The 14,677-nt window shown below is 34.2% G+C and overlaps 2 protein-coding genes across 6 annotated transcripts in view; one reads left to right on the plus strand and one right to left on the minus strand.

The window, feature by feature from the left end:
* Positions 1–7,747, plus strand: LOC125852362 (ferric reduction oxidase 2-like). Its single transcript, XM_049532107.1, has 8 exons — positions 1–247; positions 758–866; positions 954–1,136; positions 2,062–2,296; positions 5,786–6,113; positions 6,181–6,424; positions 6,552–7,255; positions 7,352–7,747. The coding sequence occupies exons 1-8, from the start codon at positions 49–51 to the stop codon at positions 7,489–7,491; spliced, it is 2,142 nt and encodes a 713-aa protein (XP_049388064.1). The 5' UTR covers positions 1–48; the 3' UTR covers positions 7,492–7,747.
* Positions 7,748–8,054: 307 nt separating this feature from the next.
* Positions 8,055–14,677, minus strand: part of LOC125852319 (uncharacterized) — a 42,373-nt gene continuing 35,750 nt past the window's right edge. Inside the window, exons 21-23 of one of the 5 annotated variants that reach the window (XM_049532088.1) lie at positions 9,087–9,203; positions 8,840–8,902; positions 8,055–8,762 (exon numbers count right to left, since the gene is read on the minus strand). In XM_049532088.1, coding sequence (XP_049388045.1) covers positions 8,676–8,762; positions 8,840–8,902; positions 9,087–9,203 — 267 coding nt within the window. In that variant the 3' untranslated portion in view covers positions 8,055–8,675. Of the gene's footprint in view, positions 8,763–8,839; positions 8,903–9,086; positions 9,204–11,645; positions 11,806–12,137; positions 12,198–14,677 lie in introns of those variants that run through there. The other 4 variants (XM_049532085.1, XM_049532098.1, XM_049532081.1 and 1 more) reach the window with 4 other exon arrangements.

Genomic DNA, 14,677 nt, shown 5'->3' on the forward strand with positions numbered 1-14,677 from the left:
TGCTATATATTTCTAATATTCAACAAAAACTAATTTGTTACAAGAAAAATGGAGGTGATGAATAAGAGATCATCATCATTTTCTGATGGGAAAATTAGAATGATACAAGGAGCATTATTAGCTTTAGCACTTACACTATTTCTTGGGAATTTAATGATGTGGATTATTATGCCAACCTTTACATATTATCAAAAATGGGTTCCTGTTCTTGTTGCTGCCACCAATTCCACATTCTTTGATATCCAAGGTATTTTAATTAACTCTTCCATTTTTTTCATCCCTTTCCTTAGTTTAGCGGAGGTGGATTCAGGATTTGAATATTAAAAATTTGAGTTTGTAAGTATATACTACTAAAAACACACGAATTTCTGATGGAAATTTTCAAGGAAAATTGGCACGTTAGAAACTTTTCCGATGGAGCTCCCTTGGAAAAATTTCGTTGGAAATTTGCGTGTTTTTAGTAGTGTATGTGTATAAGGTTCGTTAGAAATCATTTAATTTACAGGATTCAATTTGTACTTATTTTGTGGATCTTTTAATATATATGTATATAAGGTTCAAGTCAAAATTACACACTGAGTTTGGATGAACTCGCAAGTGTTTAACTACATTTACCCTTGCTTTTTGGGAATTTCTGATAAAATTGGAACGATACAGAAAATAATGCCAGCATGAAAATTGGACTTCATTGTTTTTTTCTTTTGTTTCTCTTTTTTCTTGTTGAGATGAGGGTAAATAAAAGAAATTATAATTACAGGTACCATTATGATGAACTTCACATTCCCAATCTTATTCATAGCTGTTTTGGGCTGTCTTTATGTCCATCTAGAGAAGAAAAAAAGTGATATTGTCACTTCATCATATCGGTATGATATATACAACAATATTTTTATTTTGTTTTTGTTTTTGAGATTATGATATATTTAATTATTTTTATTGTTGTTTACTTTCAGCAATAAAGATTGGCTGAAGATATTGAAGAAGCCAAAAATCATCAAACCATTAGGAATAGTGACATGGATAGAACTATTTTTTCTAGCCATGTTCATTATTCTCTGTGTTTGGTATTTCTCAGCATTTGTCTATTTTCACTATAGTACCATTACTACTTATGCAGCAACTAAAGGAGTTGAAGTGTAAGTTTCTCCTTTACGTTTATTTTATCTGTCTTTTAAGATTTTTGCACACGTATATAAAGATATACAAAATCCTTAGTGTATGTTAGGATTAGTTTATTTTTAGGTGCTTTTGGTTTTTAAACATTTTTTTCAAGTATTGGAGATGTTTGAAAAAGTTAAAACGTGCCTTTAAGCACTCATTTTAGACCAATTTTTTTTTAAAAAAATAAGTCAAAAGCTTAAATTTAGGGTATCTTGATATCCTCTACTTATAAGTTTTAGTTATTGACTTATAAGTTACTAGTATTTAATAATGTCTTTATCAATTAATACTTCACTAATTAGAGCATTATGGATGAATTTAATTTAGAAAAAACGTGTAAATTAAATTATTCTTACTTGTCTATAAAGTAAAATATTATTTTGGAATAAGTTCAATTTGTCAAATGACTTATATTTGAGACAGAAGAGAGTGACAATAATTGAATGAAAATTATGATGTTTTCACTATTATATTCACCAATATTTAAGCAGTCAAATATTTTGACACAAGTTTAATTTGTCAAACGACTAATATTTGTGACCGAAAAGAGTTACAGTAATTGAAAGAAGATTACTATTATATTCATGAATACTTAAGTAGTCAAGACTCAAGTGTAACATGTATAAAATTTATTTTTTAGTTTTTTATATCACTTATTATATAGATGAATACTTGAGTAGTCAGGAGTAAAATGTATAGAATTTAGTTTTAAATTTTTTCTTTCACTTTTTTTTAGTCTTATTTATTTTGCAATATTAACTTTGGCAAGGGATTGTGATTGGTCATGATATTCATAGCCTTACCTCCTTTCCAGCCTAACTTTGTTTTGTTTCTTCTGATCGACTCGACTCTTTTCCCTATTTTAACCTTAAGTTTTTTTTTGTGGTGAAAATTTTGTAGGTGGCAAGCAAGAATTGATAGGTTGGCTTTAGTGATAGGGCTAACAGGGAATATATGTTTAACATTTCTATTTTATCCAGTGAGTAGAGGCTCTTCAATTTTGCCTCTTTTGGGATTAACTTCAGAAGGCAGCATCAAATATCATATATGGTTGGGACATATGGCTATGACTCTTTTCACTATTCATGGTCTTCTTTTTATTCTCTTTTGGGCTGTCTCTGGGAGATTACATGAGGTAATTATGTCATTCATTTTTAATTAATATATAGTATATTATTTCAATAATTGCAATATCAAATGTGTGTTAAAATGGGGCAATAAGGCTAAGCGGAGCGAAAAAAGGTTTTTTCTGATAAGAACTTATTTATAGAATGGTATACGTTCCAAGAATGCTTTTTTAAAATACTGATACTAAGATTTTTCTTTGTAACAATCTTAAGTGACTATCTACATGCCTTTTAAAACCGACACATGACATGAGATTTTCAATGGTTGATTCGTTGAAAATTAGCGATTTTCTAATAATGCTAAGTGCTAACCTAATTTCGCACATTAAAATTGTGAAATTTGTAGATCTCTCTTCTTTTTTTTGGGGGGAGGGGGGTGATGTTGGGTTTTTTGAAGATTATGATGTGTAAATAATTATTGCGTAACCGCATCCATTAGTACATGAATTAAGAAAAAAGGGTTTTGATGTACAAGAAACTACTTAATTAATCAAGATTCAAGAGAACGTTAAGATGATAATTACACATTAAGTTTTCTTGATTTGCCACTCAATAATGACATTTGATAGTGTCCACACTAAAAAGAAAGTGTGAATATTAAGTTCACTTGGGTTTCAAATTAAACCCCACCATATGTTAAAAACACAACAAAAATATTGATTTTTTGGTGGCCTAATTGGACTTTAACTTTCATAGTTTTGAGAAGTGAGCAATAATAACAACCATAACAAACTACTTGTGGAGAATGATTATTTTCAACCAACACAAAAATACATCATATGTANNAGAAAGTGTGAATATTAAGTTCACTTGGGTTTCAAATTAAACCCCACCATATGTTGAAAACACAACAAAAATATTGATTTTTTGGTGGCCTAATTAGACTTTAACTTTCATAGTTTTGAGAAGTGAGCAATAATAACAACCATAACAAACTACTTGTGGAGAATGATTATTTTCAACCAACACAAAAATACATCATATGTAAAGAGATTAAGTTTTAAGCATTGATAATAGAGGAAAAATTAAATATAATTTGGTTTTAATTATAAATTATAAGGTAATTACAGATAAATCTCCATAATACGTTAATTTGATAAAATAATAATTGATATGTTATTATATCTTAAATTTCACTAATAGTGAAAGAAAAACAATATGAGGTATAACTTTTTTTAATAATTGGAAGTGGTGTAAAATATGTGAAATAATAATAGAAAATGTAATATTTCTTAATTTTATTATTCTTGATCGATGTAGATCGAACAACTAACTCTTAACATTTGTAGGGTAGTTGGTATCCTTTATTGAATTTTACTTTCAATTATTGTCATAGTTTTACTTTAAAGAAATTATCTTTTAAAAAAGATATATGCATTCATAGTCTAAAGTCGTAAAGGAAAATTTAGATTCATATTATGCGTATGTTTGGTAATAATTGTGTCTGCCTTATTCTTATCTTGACACTCAATTTGAAAAGAAGGGTGCATTTGGTATAGTGAAAAATATTGGTTAATTTTTTTCCAGAAATATCATTCTGGAAAACAAGTTTCTTATAAATGAGAAAAATAAATTTTGTTGTAGAAGTAGAAAAAATAAGTTTCATGAATTGTATTTCATGTTAATTGTGTTCTCCCCATTCTCCAATATGTGCACCTCATCTTTACCCCATCCTAATAGCCCTCGTTACCAACAATCCATACCCGTGCCACACGAAAATGCTTTTTAATAGAACTTTAGACTTGGTTGATCGTAATCAAGAAATCACTAATTTCACTTGGTGGATTGAAATTGTTTGACTTATCAATTTATCTGGTAAACTACTATTATATTCTCATCTCCAATTTATTTTTATATAAATATTTTTAAAATAATATTTTTTTTATATATCAAACATTAAAAATATAAATAAATAGAAAAACTCACATATTCTTCTTAAAATAATATCCATAAAAAATATTTCTCTTCGCATCGAACGCACCTAAGGTTCAAATTCTTAAAGGCAAAACTAGATAATTATGTATCATCACTCTTTTTAAGGTCACTATATATGTGAGTTGTCACATTATGAGAGGAGCAATCAAAAATATAATAATGTGATAAACTAATAATACAGAAGATTTCATCATTACATTTTTTTAATCCTTTTTCTATCAACAAACCCTTTTACCCTTTTCATATAAAAAATTAAATCAATTTCTAAATAAGCTCTTTTTTCAAAACAAGACAAAAGAAATGATTAAATTTCCTTTTTAATTTCCATATAAGCTTTTTTTCCCTCAATAAACAAACTCATATCATAAATTGCCAAATTATATTCAGTCTAATAATATCGATGGAAGTCATCCACACAATAGCGTAAATTCACTTCTCAAAATCACTCCCTTCCCGTTGCCAAATTGGAAAAAAAAATTCACAAAATAGGTAGCAAATATTTCAATTTATTAGTAATTCTTCCGTTTCAATTTATTTATCATATTTTAACTTGACTCTGAACTTAAGAAGACGACTTTTGAATCTGATGTTCTTCAGATATACCAAAAAAAAATTAATCTTGTAGTCTTAAGCATATCACATGAAAAATTAAAATCAAAGAATATAAAATAGATTTCATAACTTTCAATGAAAGACAACACATGGTTGATGGTTGATTAACTAACACAGTCAAAATAATATAAAAGGAATAAAAGTTTGGTGAGACAGTTAAATGTGGGGAACCTCTTAGTCTTTAACACTAAATTAAAGTTCCACTAGAATTGGAAACTTATTCATCAAAAAAGAAAAAAGTCCAAGAGCCATTAGGCATGAGTGTGACACAACACAATAAGTGGAATTTTGGACCACATAAATCAAATATTTGTTTGAACTTTCTGCTTTCTGTTTGGTGTTTTCTAACTTTATAGAATATTCCCCCATTTAATAAAAAAAATGAAATGATTTAAAGGTTCAATTGTGACATCCATTTTGGTATCTATTTCAAAATTCTAGAAGATACCCACGTCACCATGACACCTAAATGACCTAATCATATTATATCTATAATTAATTATTCATGCATGCATGATTATAAATCAAAATAATACTATGTGATAATGGGAAACCAAGAATTTCATTAAGGATATTCAAAATTTAAGAAATATACACAAAATACAGATAATATTTGACTATTTACAAAAATGTACTGTAATTTTCGGATGCTTTCACCACTTATAGCTCTAGTAGTTTATTTTCTTTAACGATATGCATAGACTATACTTTGATTATATATGTTTATACACATATCATACATGGATTATGCATATATACATCTGTGGCTATCTTTAGTCTAAGCAACGATTATCTTTACATAAATAGCCGGCCGGAGTCATTGTTGACTTTTTTTTCTTGCCGATATACATAGATTATACACATATTACACATGAGTTAGGTTAATTCTTCTATTTTAATTGACTGCCTTGATCATATCTTTTTTACTAGTTAGTTTTGATTTGATGCAGATGTTGACATGGGATCCACATTACATATCAAATGTACCTGGAGAACTTGGTTTACTAGTTGGATTAATATTGTGGGCTACAACATTTCCAGCAATTAGAAGAAGAATGTTTGAACTCTTCTTCTACACACATTATCTCTACATTCTATTCATGGTTTTCTACCTACTCCACACTGGAATGTTCTATGCCTGCATTATGCTTCCTGGTTTCTTCCTCTTCTTGATCGATCGATACTTGAGATTCTTGCAATCCAAGCAAAAAGTTCGTTTGATTTCAGCCCGAGTTTTGACTTGTGAAACTCTTGAACTCAACTTCTCCAAAATATCAGGTAAGCTACAATTCCATCTCTCATTTCCAGGTTACTTATCTCACTTTTTACTTGTTCTAATTTGTAGGTTTGGAGTACTCTCCGACGAGCATTATGTTCCTAAATGTGCCAAGCATTTCCAAATTGCAGTGGCATCCATTCACTGTAACTTCAAACAGTAACTTAGAATCAGATACAATTAGTGTTGTCATTAAATGTGAAGGAAGTTGGACTAAGAAGCTTTACAGTGTCATGTCTTTGCCTTCCTCTGTCAATCGTCTTGATGTTTCTGTTGAAGGACCCTATGGACCTGCTTCCACTCATTTCCTAAGGTTAGATATGTTTTACAGTATCAGTGTGAAGATCTTTTACTCTGTCTGTACATAGAGCTTAAACTCTTCCGAGTTGATGTAGTTCCACTATGATATGTTGTGATGGTGTGGTCAATTTTGATGACAGGCATGATACATTGGTGTTGATCAGTGGAGGAAGTGGAATAACTCCATTCATTTCAATCATCAGAGAGCTGATTTATATGAGCTCAACACTGAAATGCAAAACTCCCAAGATCTTATTAGTTAGTATGTTCAGGAACACTTCACAACTCTCAATGTTAGACCTTCTTCATCCTATAGCAGGCACTCCTTCAGGATGTTCTTCTAATCTTGACCTACAAATTGAGGCTTATATAACCAGAGAGACTGAGCCAGCACAAGAAAAATCTGAACCCCTACGGACGATTTTGTTCAAACCTGACCACTCTGATGCACCCATAACCCCCATTTTAGGCCAGAATAACTGGCTCTGGCTTGCTGCTATAATATCGTCTTCGTTTGCTCTGTACCTTCTATTTGTGGGACTTCTTTACCAATACTATGTTTACCCTATGGATCATGGTACTAATAAGGTATTCCCATACCACACAAGGGCTTTGTTCAACATGTTGTTTATAGCAGCTGCTATAGTAATTGCAGCAAGTGCAGCCTTCCTATGGAACAAGAAGAAAAGTGCTAGGGAAACTAAGCAGATTCAGGACATGGCAGATTCAGCAAAATCTTTAAACTCGTTATTAGCTTATGCTGATCAAGAGCTAGAAAGTCTTCCTCAACAATCGCTCGACAAATCTATCAAGACACATTATGGCCACCGACCTGATCTCAAGAGTAATTACTACAATATCTTTGCATAATCAAAACTACTAAGTAGTACTTTGTTTCCCAACTCTCTATGTTTGGTAACTAAATGAAATTCTTTTGCAGGAATATTGCTAGAAGTTAAAGGATCAAGTGTTGGAGTACTTGCCTCTGGACCGAAGACCTTGAGGCATGACGTAGCAGCCATTTGCTCATCTGGGTTGGTTGAAAATCTGCACTTCGAGTCCATCAGCTTCACCTGGTGATTTCCAGAGCTACCTTAAAAGGACTTTATAAGAATGTAGCAGTATCTATGTAGATATTATGCCCTGTAATATGTTCCAGTCTTCTGGTTGGATCAATATGTGTATTTAAAATAGGTATTGTGGGTATGGTTGCCCAAGATAACATTACTTTTTGTCGAATATAATATGTAAGGTATTGTAAGTAGCCTTTGGAAGAGGAAATAAGGTTCATGGGATTTGAATGGAACCTGTATTTGTCCGAGAAATTAGACTAAACTATGACCATCTCATTCCCAACTTATTATTGATGTATAACCAAACAGTTTCTATAACTTTAACTAAGATAAGGTCTGAAACTTCCCAGTTTCCTAGTTTTATCTTTCCATCAACAAATTCCAATTCCCACTCCTACAATATGATTTTGTGCTATGCTTCTATCTTTCTTTCATTGCAAATCGCAACCCATAATACCTACATACAATTTTGAACAGGCAAAGCTTGACATATCTTCTTAAAGTACCCTATGCAGTCTCCCAGAACCATAGATCTAACAGTCAGAAGAAGTAATATGAGGTGAAGAATTCTGAAGCATAAATATTCAGCTTTATTTGTCCACATGATGAAATGCACAAAATATTCTGGATACTCACTTTCAGAAGATCAAAATCTTTAATCCAAGAGTCCCCCCTTTTCATTACAATCTCCCACACCCTCAATGAAAAAGATGAAATCTGGTATAAACTGTAAATAAATAAAAAAGAAGGAAAGGAACATGGAAAAAGTGATGCAGTAATGCACAAAATCTTCTCTATTCTCTATTTATTGGAACATCAGATCTTTCATACAAGAGGTGCCCCTTTTCATTACAATCACCCACACCCTTGATGAAAAAGCTAAAATTTGATACAAACTATAAATCATGAAAAAGAAACAGGACCATGGAAACCAAAGAAGAACTAATAGCAATGATATGCCTATCTACAAAATAAATTCTGCAGGACACAGATGGGTAAAAGTAGAACCGGAACCGAAATCTCATCTCGTGCCTTTTGCAGAGCCGCTCAACCCCCTTCCTAATAGAGCAGTAGACATTGATGCTGATTTCAAGTTGGTGCGGTTAAAGCTTGAAGTAGAAGATCTCACTGGAAGCTCTTTTAACCATTAATAGCAAAGCTGACCAAGGGAGCTCTTTACATCCAGAGAGCTCACGTCTCTTCTGAATTTGAAGTGGATGAAAGTTTTTCATCCAAACTTTCAAGCAAGTCATGGTATTCGACAAATGATGGATGGGTCTGAAGATGCACATGAAAACCACGGTGAGATGCACAAATAAAGTCAGCGTATCCAAGAAATAATGTATCAAATTTACCTTTAAAGTAATGCTATATGCTTTCCACAAGCGTAAATCATGCTGAAATAAATCAAACAAGACCTGAGCAAAAATAACAAAAGGAACCTCATGTGAGTTGCAACTAACAAAAGCAATTCTCAAAATAAGCAGAATTTGAGGTTCTCCCAAATGGGAACAAAGAAAAACTGATGGCAACTCATTTTTCATGTAGTTAAGGCAACATATCTATAATATCCTATATCCAGTTAAAGGAAGTTAGCCAAACCTCAGACCGCCTCAAAAGTGTGGCCAATACTACAATCCACTCTTTGAACTTCACAGAGCACATATGAGACAAAAGGAACTCTGCATCTAAACGACTTTGCAATGTTTCCATCTGAAGCTGATGATTCAAACGAAACAAGATTATCAGTATGAGTATTAAGTTCAACAACAGTTATAGCTGAACATACTTTAAGAATGCATATCAGCAAACATATTACCAGAATTACATCTTAAAAAAGAAATTCGGGCACCATTTGGGAACTCATTAGCATAAGTCAAAAGTTGTTACATGAACTGGAACATCTATGGACATAAATAAGGAACAAAGCATGAAACCAAGAGATTGAAATTAATTTAAGAGTACTTTTCTTAACACAAAGATCAATAAACTCATAACTTGATCATGAAGTAGAAACTTCTCATATTCTCTGGAGACAAAATGCCCCAACACATCCCCAAGAGAAGAACCCTTATGATGCAAGAGCTTAAAATAGTTTATGGAGTTCCGTTGTATAAAAACAAGGGTGATATCCAAAACTGTAACAACTACAGGGGTATCAAATTGTTGAGCCATACTATGAAGATTTGGGAGAGAGTGGTGGAGATGAGGGTGACAAGAGGGGTGTCCATCTCTAAGAATCAGTTTGGATTCATGCCGGGACGTTCGACTACCGAAGCCATTCATCTTATGCGTAGACTGGTAGAAAAATATAGAGAAAGGAAGAGAGACCTACATATGGTGTTCATTGACCTGGAAAAGGCCTATGACAAAGTACCGAGGAATGTCCTCTGGAGGTGCTTGGAGTCTAAAGGTGTCCCGATGATTTATATTAAGGGGACAAAGGACATGTACGGTGGAGCCAAGACTCGGGTTAGAACAGTTGGAGGAGACTCAGAACATTTCCCAGTTGAGATGGGGCTGCACCAGGGATCAGTCCTTAGCCCCTTCCTATTTGCTTTTGTGATGGATGAGTTGACGCGGTCTATTCAGGAGAAGGTCCCATGGTATATGTTATTTGTGGATGACATAGTACTGATTGATGAGACGCGGGATAGAGTTAATGCGCGGTTGGAGATGTGGAGACAAAAGCTGGAGTCCAAAGGGTTCAGGTTGAGTAGGACCAAAACAGAATATTTGGGGTGCAAATTCAGTGATGTGTTGGATGAGACAAATGTGGAAGTGAGACTTGCCGCACAGATCATTCCTAAGAAAGAAAGTTTTAAGTATCTTGGGTCTGTAATCCAAGGGAGTGGTGACATCGACGATGATGTCACACATCGCATTGGGGTTGCTTGGATGAAATGGAGGCTTGCCTCTGGAGTATTGTGTGATAAGAAAATTCCACCTAAACTTAAAGGTAAGTTCTACAGAGTGGTAGTTAGACCGGCCTTGTTGTATGGAGCGGAGTGTTGACCAGTCAAGAACTCATATGTTCAAAAAATGCATGTTGCGGAGATGAGGATGTTAAGATGGATGCGTGGGCACACTAGGAGCGACAAGATTAGGAATGAGGTTATCCAGGAGAAGGTGGGAGTGGCCTCTGTGGTGGACAAGCTGAGGGAAGCGAGACTGAGATGGTTTGGACATGTGAAGAGACGGAGCGCAGACGCCCCAGTAAAGAGGTGCGAGGTGCTGGTGGTAGAGGGTACGCGGAGGGGTAGAGGTAGGCCTAAGAAGTATTGGGAAGAGGTGATTAGACAGGACTTGGCTCGGCTTCACATTACCGAGGACATGACTCTAGATAGGAAGGAGTGGAGGTCGCATATTAAGGTTGAAGGTTAGTAGGGTTAGCGTGTTGTCTTCCCTTGTGAGGGTATGGGTTGTTAGCGTTTGGGGTAGTCCTAGCCTTATGCTGTTTACTGCGTTTCACTCCCCACATTACTTTCTTGATGTTTTTGTCTCATTTGTTGATTATACACTATTTTATGTATTGGTTGTTATGTTTTATATATTTCTCTCCTTTCACTTAGATTTGATGTACTTGAGCTGAGGGTCTCCTGGAAACAGCCTCTCTACCTCCACGAGGTAGTGGTAAGGTTTGCGTACACTCTACCCTCCCCAGACCCCACCTAGTGGGATTTCATTGGGTATGTTGTTGTTGTTGTTGTTTGACTTTCTAAAATATTCTTAACAGAAGCAACATGTGCACTCTGCTCCTTAAATGAACTGCTCCAAAAAAAATTATAAGAAAAAGGAATGAAGTAAGTGCAAGTCTTCTTCCATCATCAGCACCAGAATCTTAGGTGCCAATTTTTTCTAAAATAAAACAAAGAACTGGCACTAATTAATGTAGCTACATCTACCCTTTAGACTCCAAAGTTTGCCTCCGGTGACTAGAAGGAAACAGAAAATATCCAAAGAATCTAGGAGATAGCTTCTCAGAATCAGTGGTTGTGGGTTCATATTCCCGTCCAGATCTGAGAAGAAACCTCACCTGAAAACCAAGCAAAAAAATGTGAATAGTTCACACAAAGAAGACAATTGTCTTGTTAAAAACATGATTGACATCAAAGTTCATACCAGTTCCCCTGCCAGTTCGTATAAAGACTCATCCAATGTTGCCTGGGCAAGTGGAGAACACCATATGAGGTCAAGGAATAAGTCCAAACTTGTTGATGTTACTGAAATTTTGACTTTACCAAGCATGTGTTCATTTGATTTTCCATTTGGAAATAAATTGAACTAAAGCTCATTGAGATCTTCATAAAATTTGAAATGCCTGGGACCAAATATCATTTATCCTTTACCCAGTCAATTTGATGTTTTACAGACGACAAAAGTCATGGAAATTGTCGAAAAGAACATCCACTATCGACATCCTAAACAGTGTGTTTTGACACATCTAAACAAAACCATTCAGAAACAAAAATTACTTAATCTTGGATTGTTCATTAAACTTTTTCCTTGTACATATGTAACTATATCTGCAACATTTTCTGCCTATTTAATTTCTTCAGCAGGATAACAAAAACATATATACTTATCCAGGGAAATACTTCAATGTATTACATGGATAAAAGGCCAAAATTCATTACATCTGCACGTGATTACCTGCAACAAACGCAATGCACAATACTGACTTACAGCTGGACCTTCAAGCTTAGCAATTACCTGCAGCAAGAAGTATGTTAAGCAAAAGACATCCAAAGGTAAGATTTCTTCAGAGATATTTCTCAACACAAATTAAAGTAGCCCCAGGCCTCTCCTAAAAAAGGGGAAATTTAGAAGAGATATGCAATTTGTAGCTGAAGACAAGATGGAGATTACAGACAGAAATTTGGAACTGAAAGCCTGTAAGGCTGTAACTCTTACTAGTATATAGCAAGCGGCAGTTCAATACCATCTCCTTTGGAAACATTCCTCAAATAACCTAAATATAAAGACAAATTAGCTAATAATGGAGTTGGACACAAGCAGAATTTAGTTTCTACAAACTATGGTCTATCTAACAGGCTTTTAATATACATCAAAGCTGCTGTTTTGTTAAAACTCATTCAGTAGTGTCGTACAAGTTAAAGAACAAATTCTTTTACATACTCGGTCGATCTCCCAGCAGCAGCAAACAAATCTGCCCAATGCCGGCCATCAGTCTTTCTTGCAACACTAACGACCACGTCAAAGTACTCCGGAAAATTTCTAATCAAATCACATGTCTTATCCAGAAGTGAGGAACTTGTTGAATGATTGGGAATAACACTCTGATTCTTGCTCCTGTAAAAGAAGACGCATATTTTACTACATGATGGAAAATATAAGTGTGTTCTGGGGGCTGGCAGAGGGAGAAAAAAGAGCTAAGAGAAGACTGTCAGATCAAAGTCATAGAAAATTAGTGACTACCTCAAGAAGAAACTTCCAAGTTCCAACAAAAGATGCCCCAAGAAACAACATTCAACAAAAATAAACTCTACCTCATTTTATATAACTGTTTTTTTCTCAAAACTAGTACTACTATTGTCAGGGTCAACTGGGTTTTCTTAAAACAATTCTATACATCTAAAACCATTAAATTTTAGAAGTATGATTCTTACTACTTTTTGTATAGCTTTTTGAGTATGTGAATTGTAATTTAAATAACTAAAGGCATTGATGTAAAAAAAAATTAATCTTGAAATAAGACTGTTGAATCCTTGGTACTCCATAAGTGTTCATTATGAATGGGTTGGAGGGAGACGGACTACTAGAGCAAGACATTATTTGTGATTCAACAATGTTCCCACGGAAGCTTCCTGAATATCAGAACTCTAAATTCTGGAAAAATATCCATGATAAAAAGGTCAGCAGGAGTACTTTGGATAGCAAGTGATAATCTTACAAATTATTTAATTGGTAAAAATTACCCAGAAATGTCGGCTTCAAACACAGTAAAAAGGAGCCACTCTAAACAATGCGAAAAATGTGGCTTCTCTGCTGATAATTGTGCCAATCTTAGAGCTTCTTCCTTTTTATCCCTCTGCCAAAACAGTAAGAGAGATCATCACAAAAAATGAAGTTGTTTGTTAATTCTGTTTCATGTGAATCCTCGCGGTTAACAAACTATAAAGATTATAGCAGCGTCACGGAAATGAATGCTTATTCAGATGAAAACAGAGACACCTAAAACACACACAGAGACAAAAAGAAAAAGGGAAAAAATACGGATTATCCAAAAAAATTGTCTACCAAATTATCAATAATAGACATAGAACATGAATACCTACTAACAGGTGCATGGATTAGCATTAAACACGAACGATTAAATGCATAAACGTCCACAAATTGAGCTGTATAAAAATCTTCCAACAAACAAAAAATTTTACATTACATTTTGTCAAATAAATAAGAAGATTGCTACCTTATCATGAAAAGTTGTGTACTTGTGACTTCTCTTATCAAAAATCACATTTTTCAATTTTTTTATCAAGTATTAGTATTTTCATTAATAAATATGGACAAACTGACCGTATACAATGACTCAATGAGTATACCAAAAAGTAAAGAATTTATAAAACATGATTCTCTACAAACTCCACCCAGTCAAACTGGAACTTTCTGTTTACACCAAAGGAAAATGAGGGATCAGAGACTACTCCTCAACTGAGAGAAACTCGATTCCTCTCCTACAAAAACTCTCTTATTTCTCTCTCCAAACAACCCACATGAAAGCAAGCGGAACCATGTTTCAAGCCCTTCATCTTCTCCTCCTCCCACTCTACCAACTGAACATGAACTCTTTCAGTGTCAAACACTGCCGAAACAGCTGAAGGGGTGCCAAACCACCTAAACATATCCCACCATAATCTCATTGGTTAGCCCGCAATGTATAAGAAGATGATCCACGTCCTTGCCCGCCTCCTTACACATGTAACATCAATTGACGGAGATAACCTTCCGCTTTCAAAATCACCCCTCTAGTAGCTAGCCATGTGAAAAAGCTCACATTTCTCAGCACAATTGAAACCCATATTGCATTACATGGGAAATCAGACTCCACCTTAATCAAAAGTTTCTCATAAGGACTTCAGAGAGAACACTCCATTTCCTAGGGCCCACCACCAACCATCGAGGCTATCCACCGGATTGACTTGCATATGAAGGCTAGTAATCTTTGAAAT

This window comes from Solanum stenotomum, chromosome 1, assembly GCF_019186545.1.
Source record: "Solanum stenotomum isolate F172 chromosome 1, ASM1918654v1, whole genome shotgun sequence".
Taxonomy (NCBI): domain Eukaryota; kingdom Viridiplantae; phylum Streptophyta; class Magnoliopsida; order Solanales; family Solanaceae; genus Solanum; species Solanum stenotomum.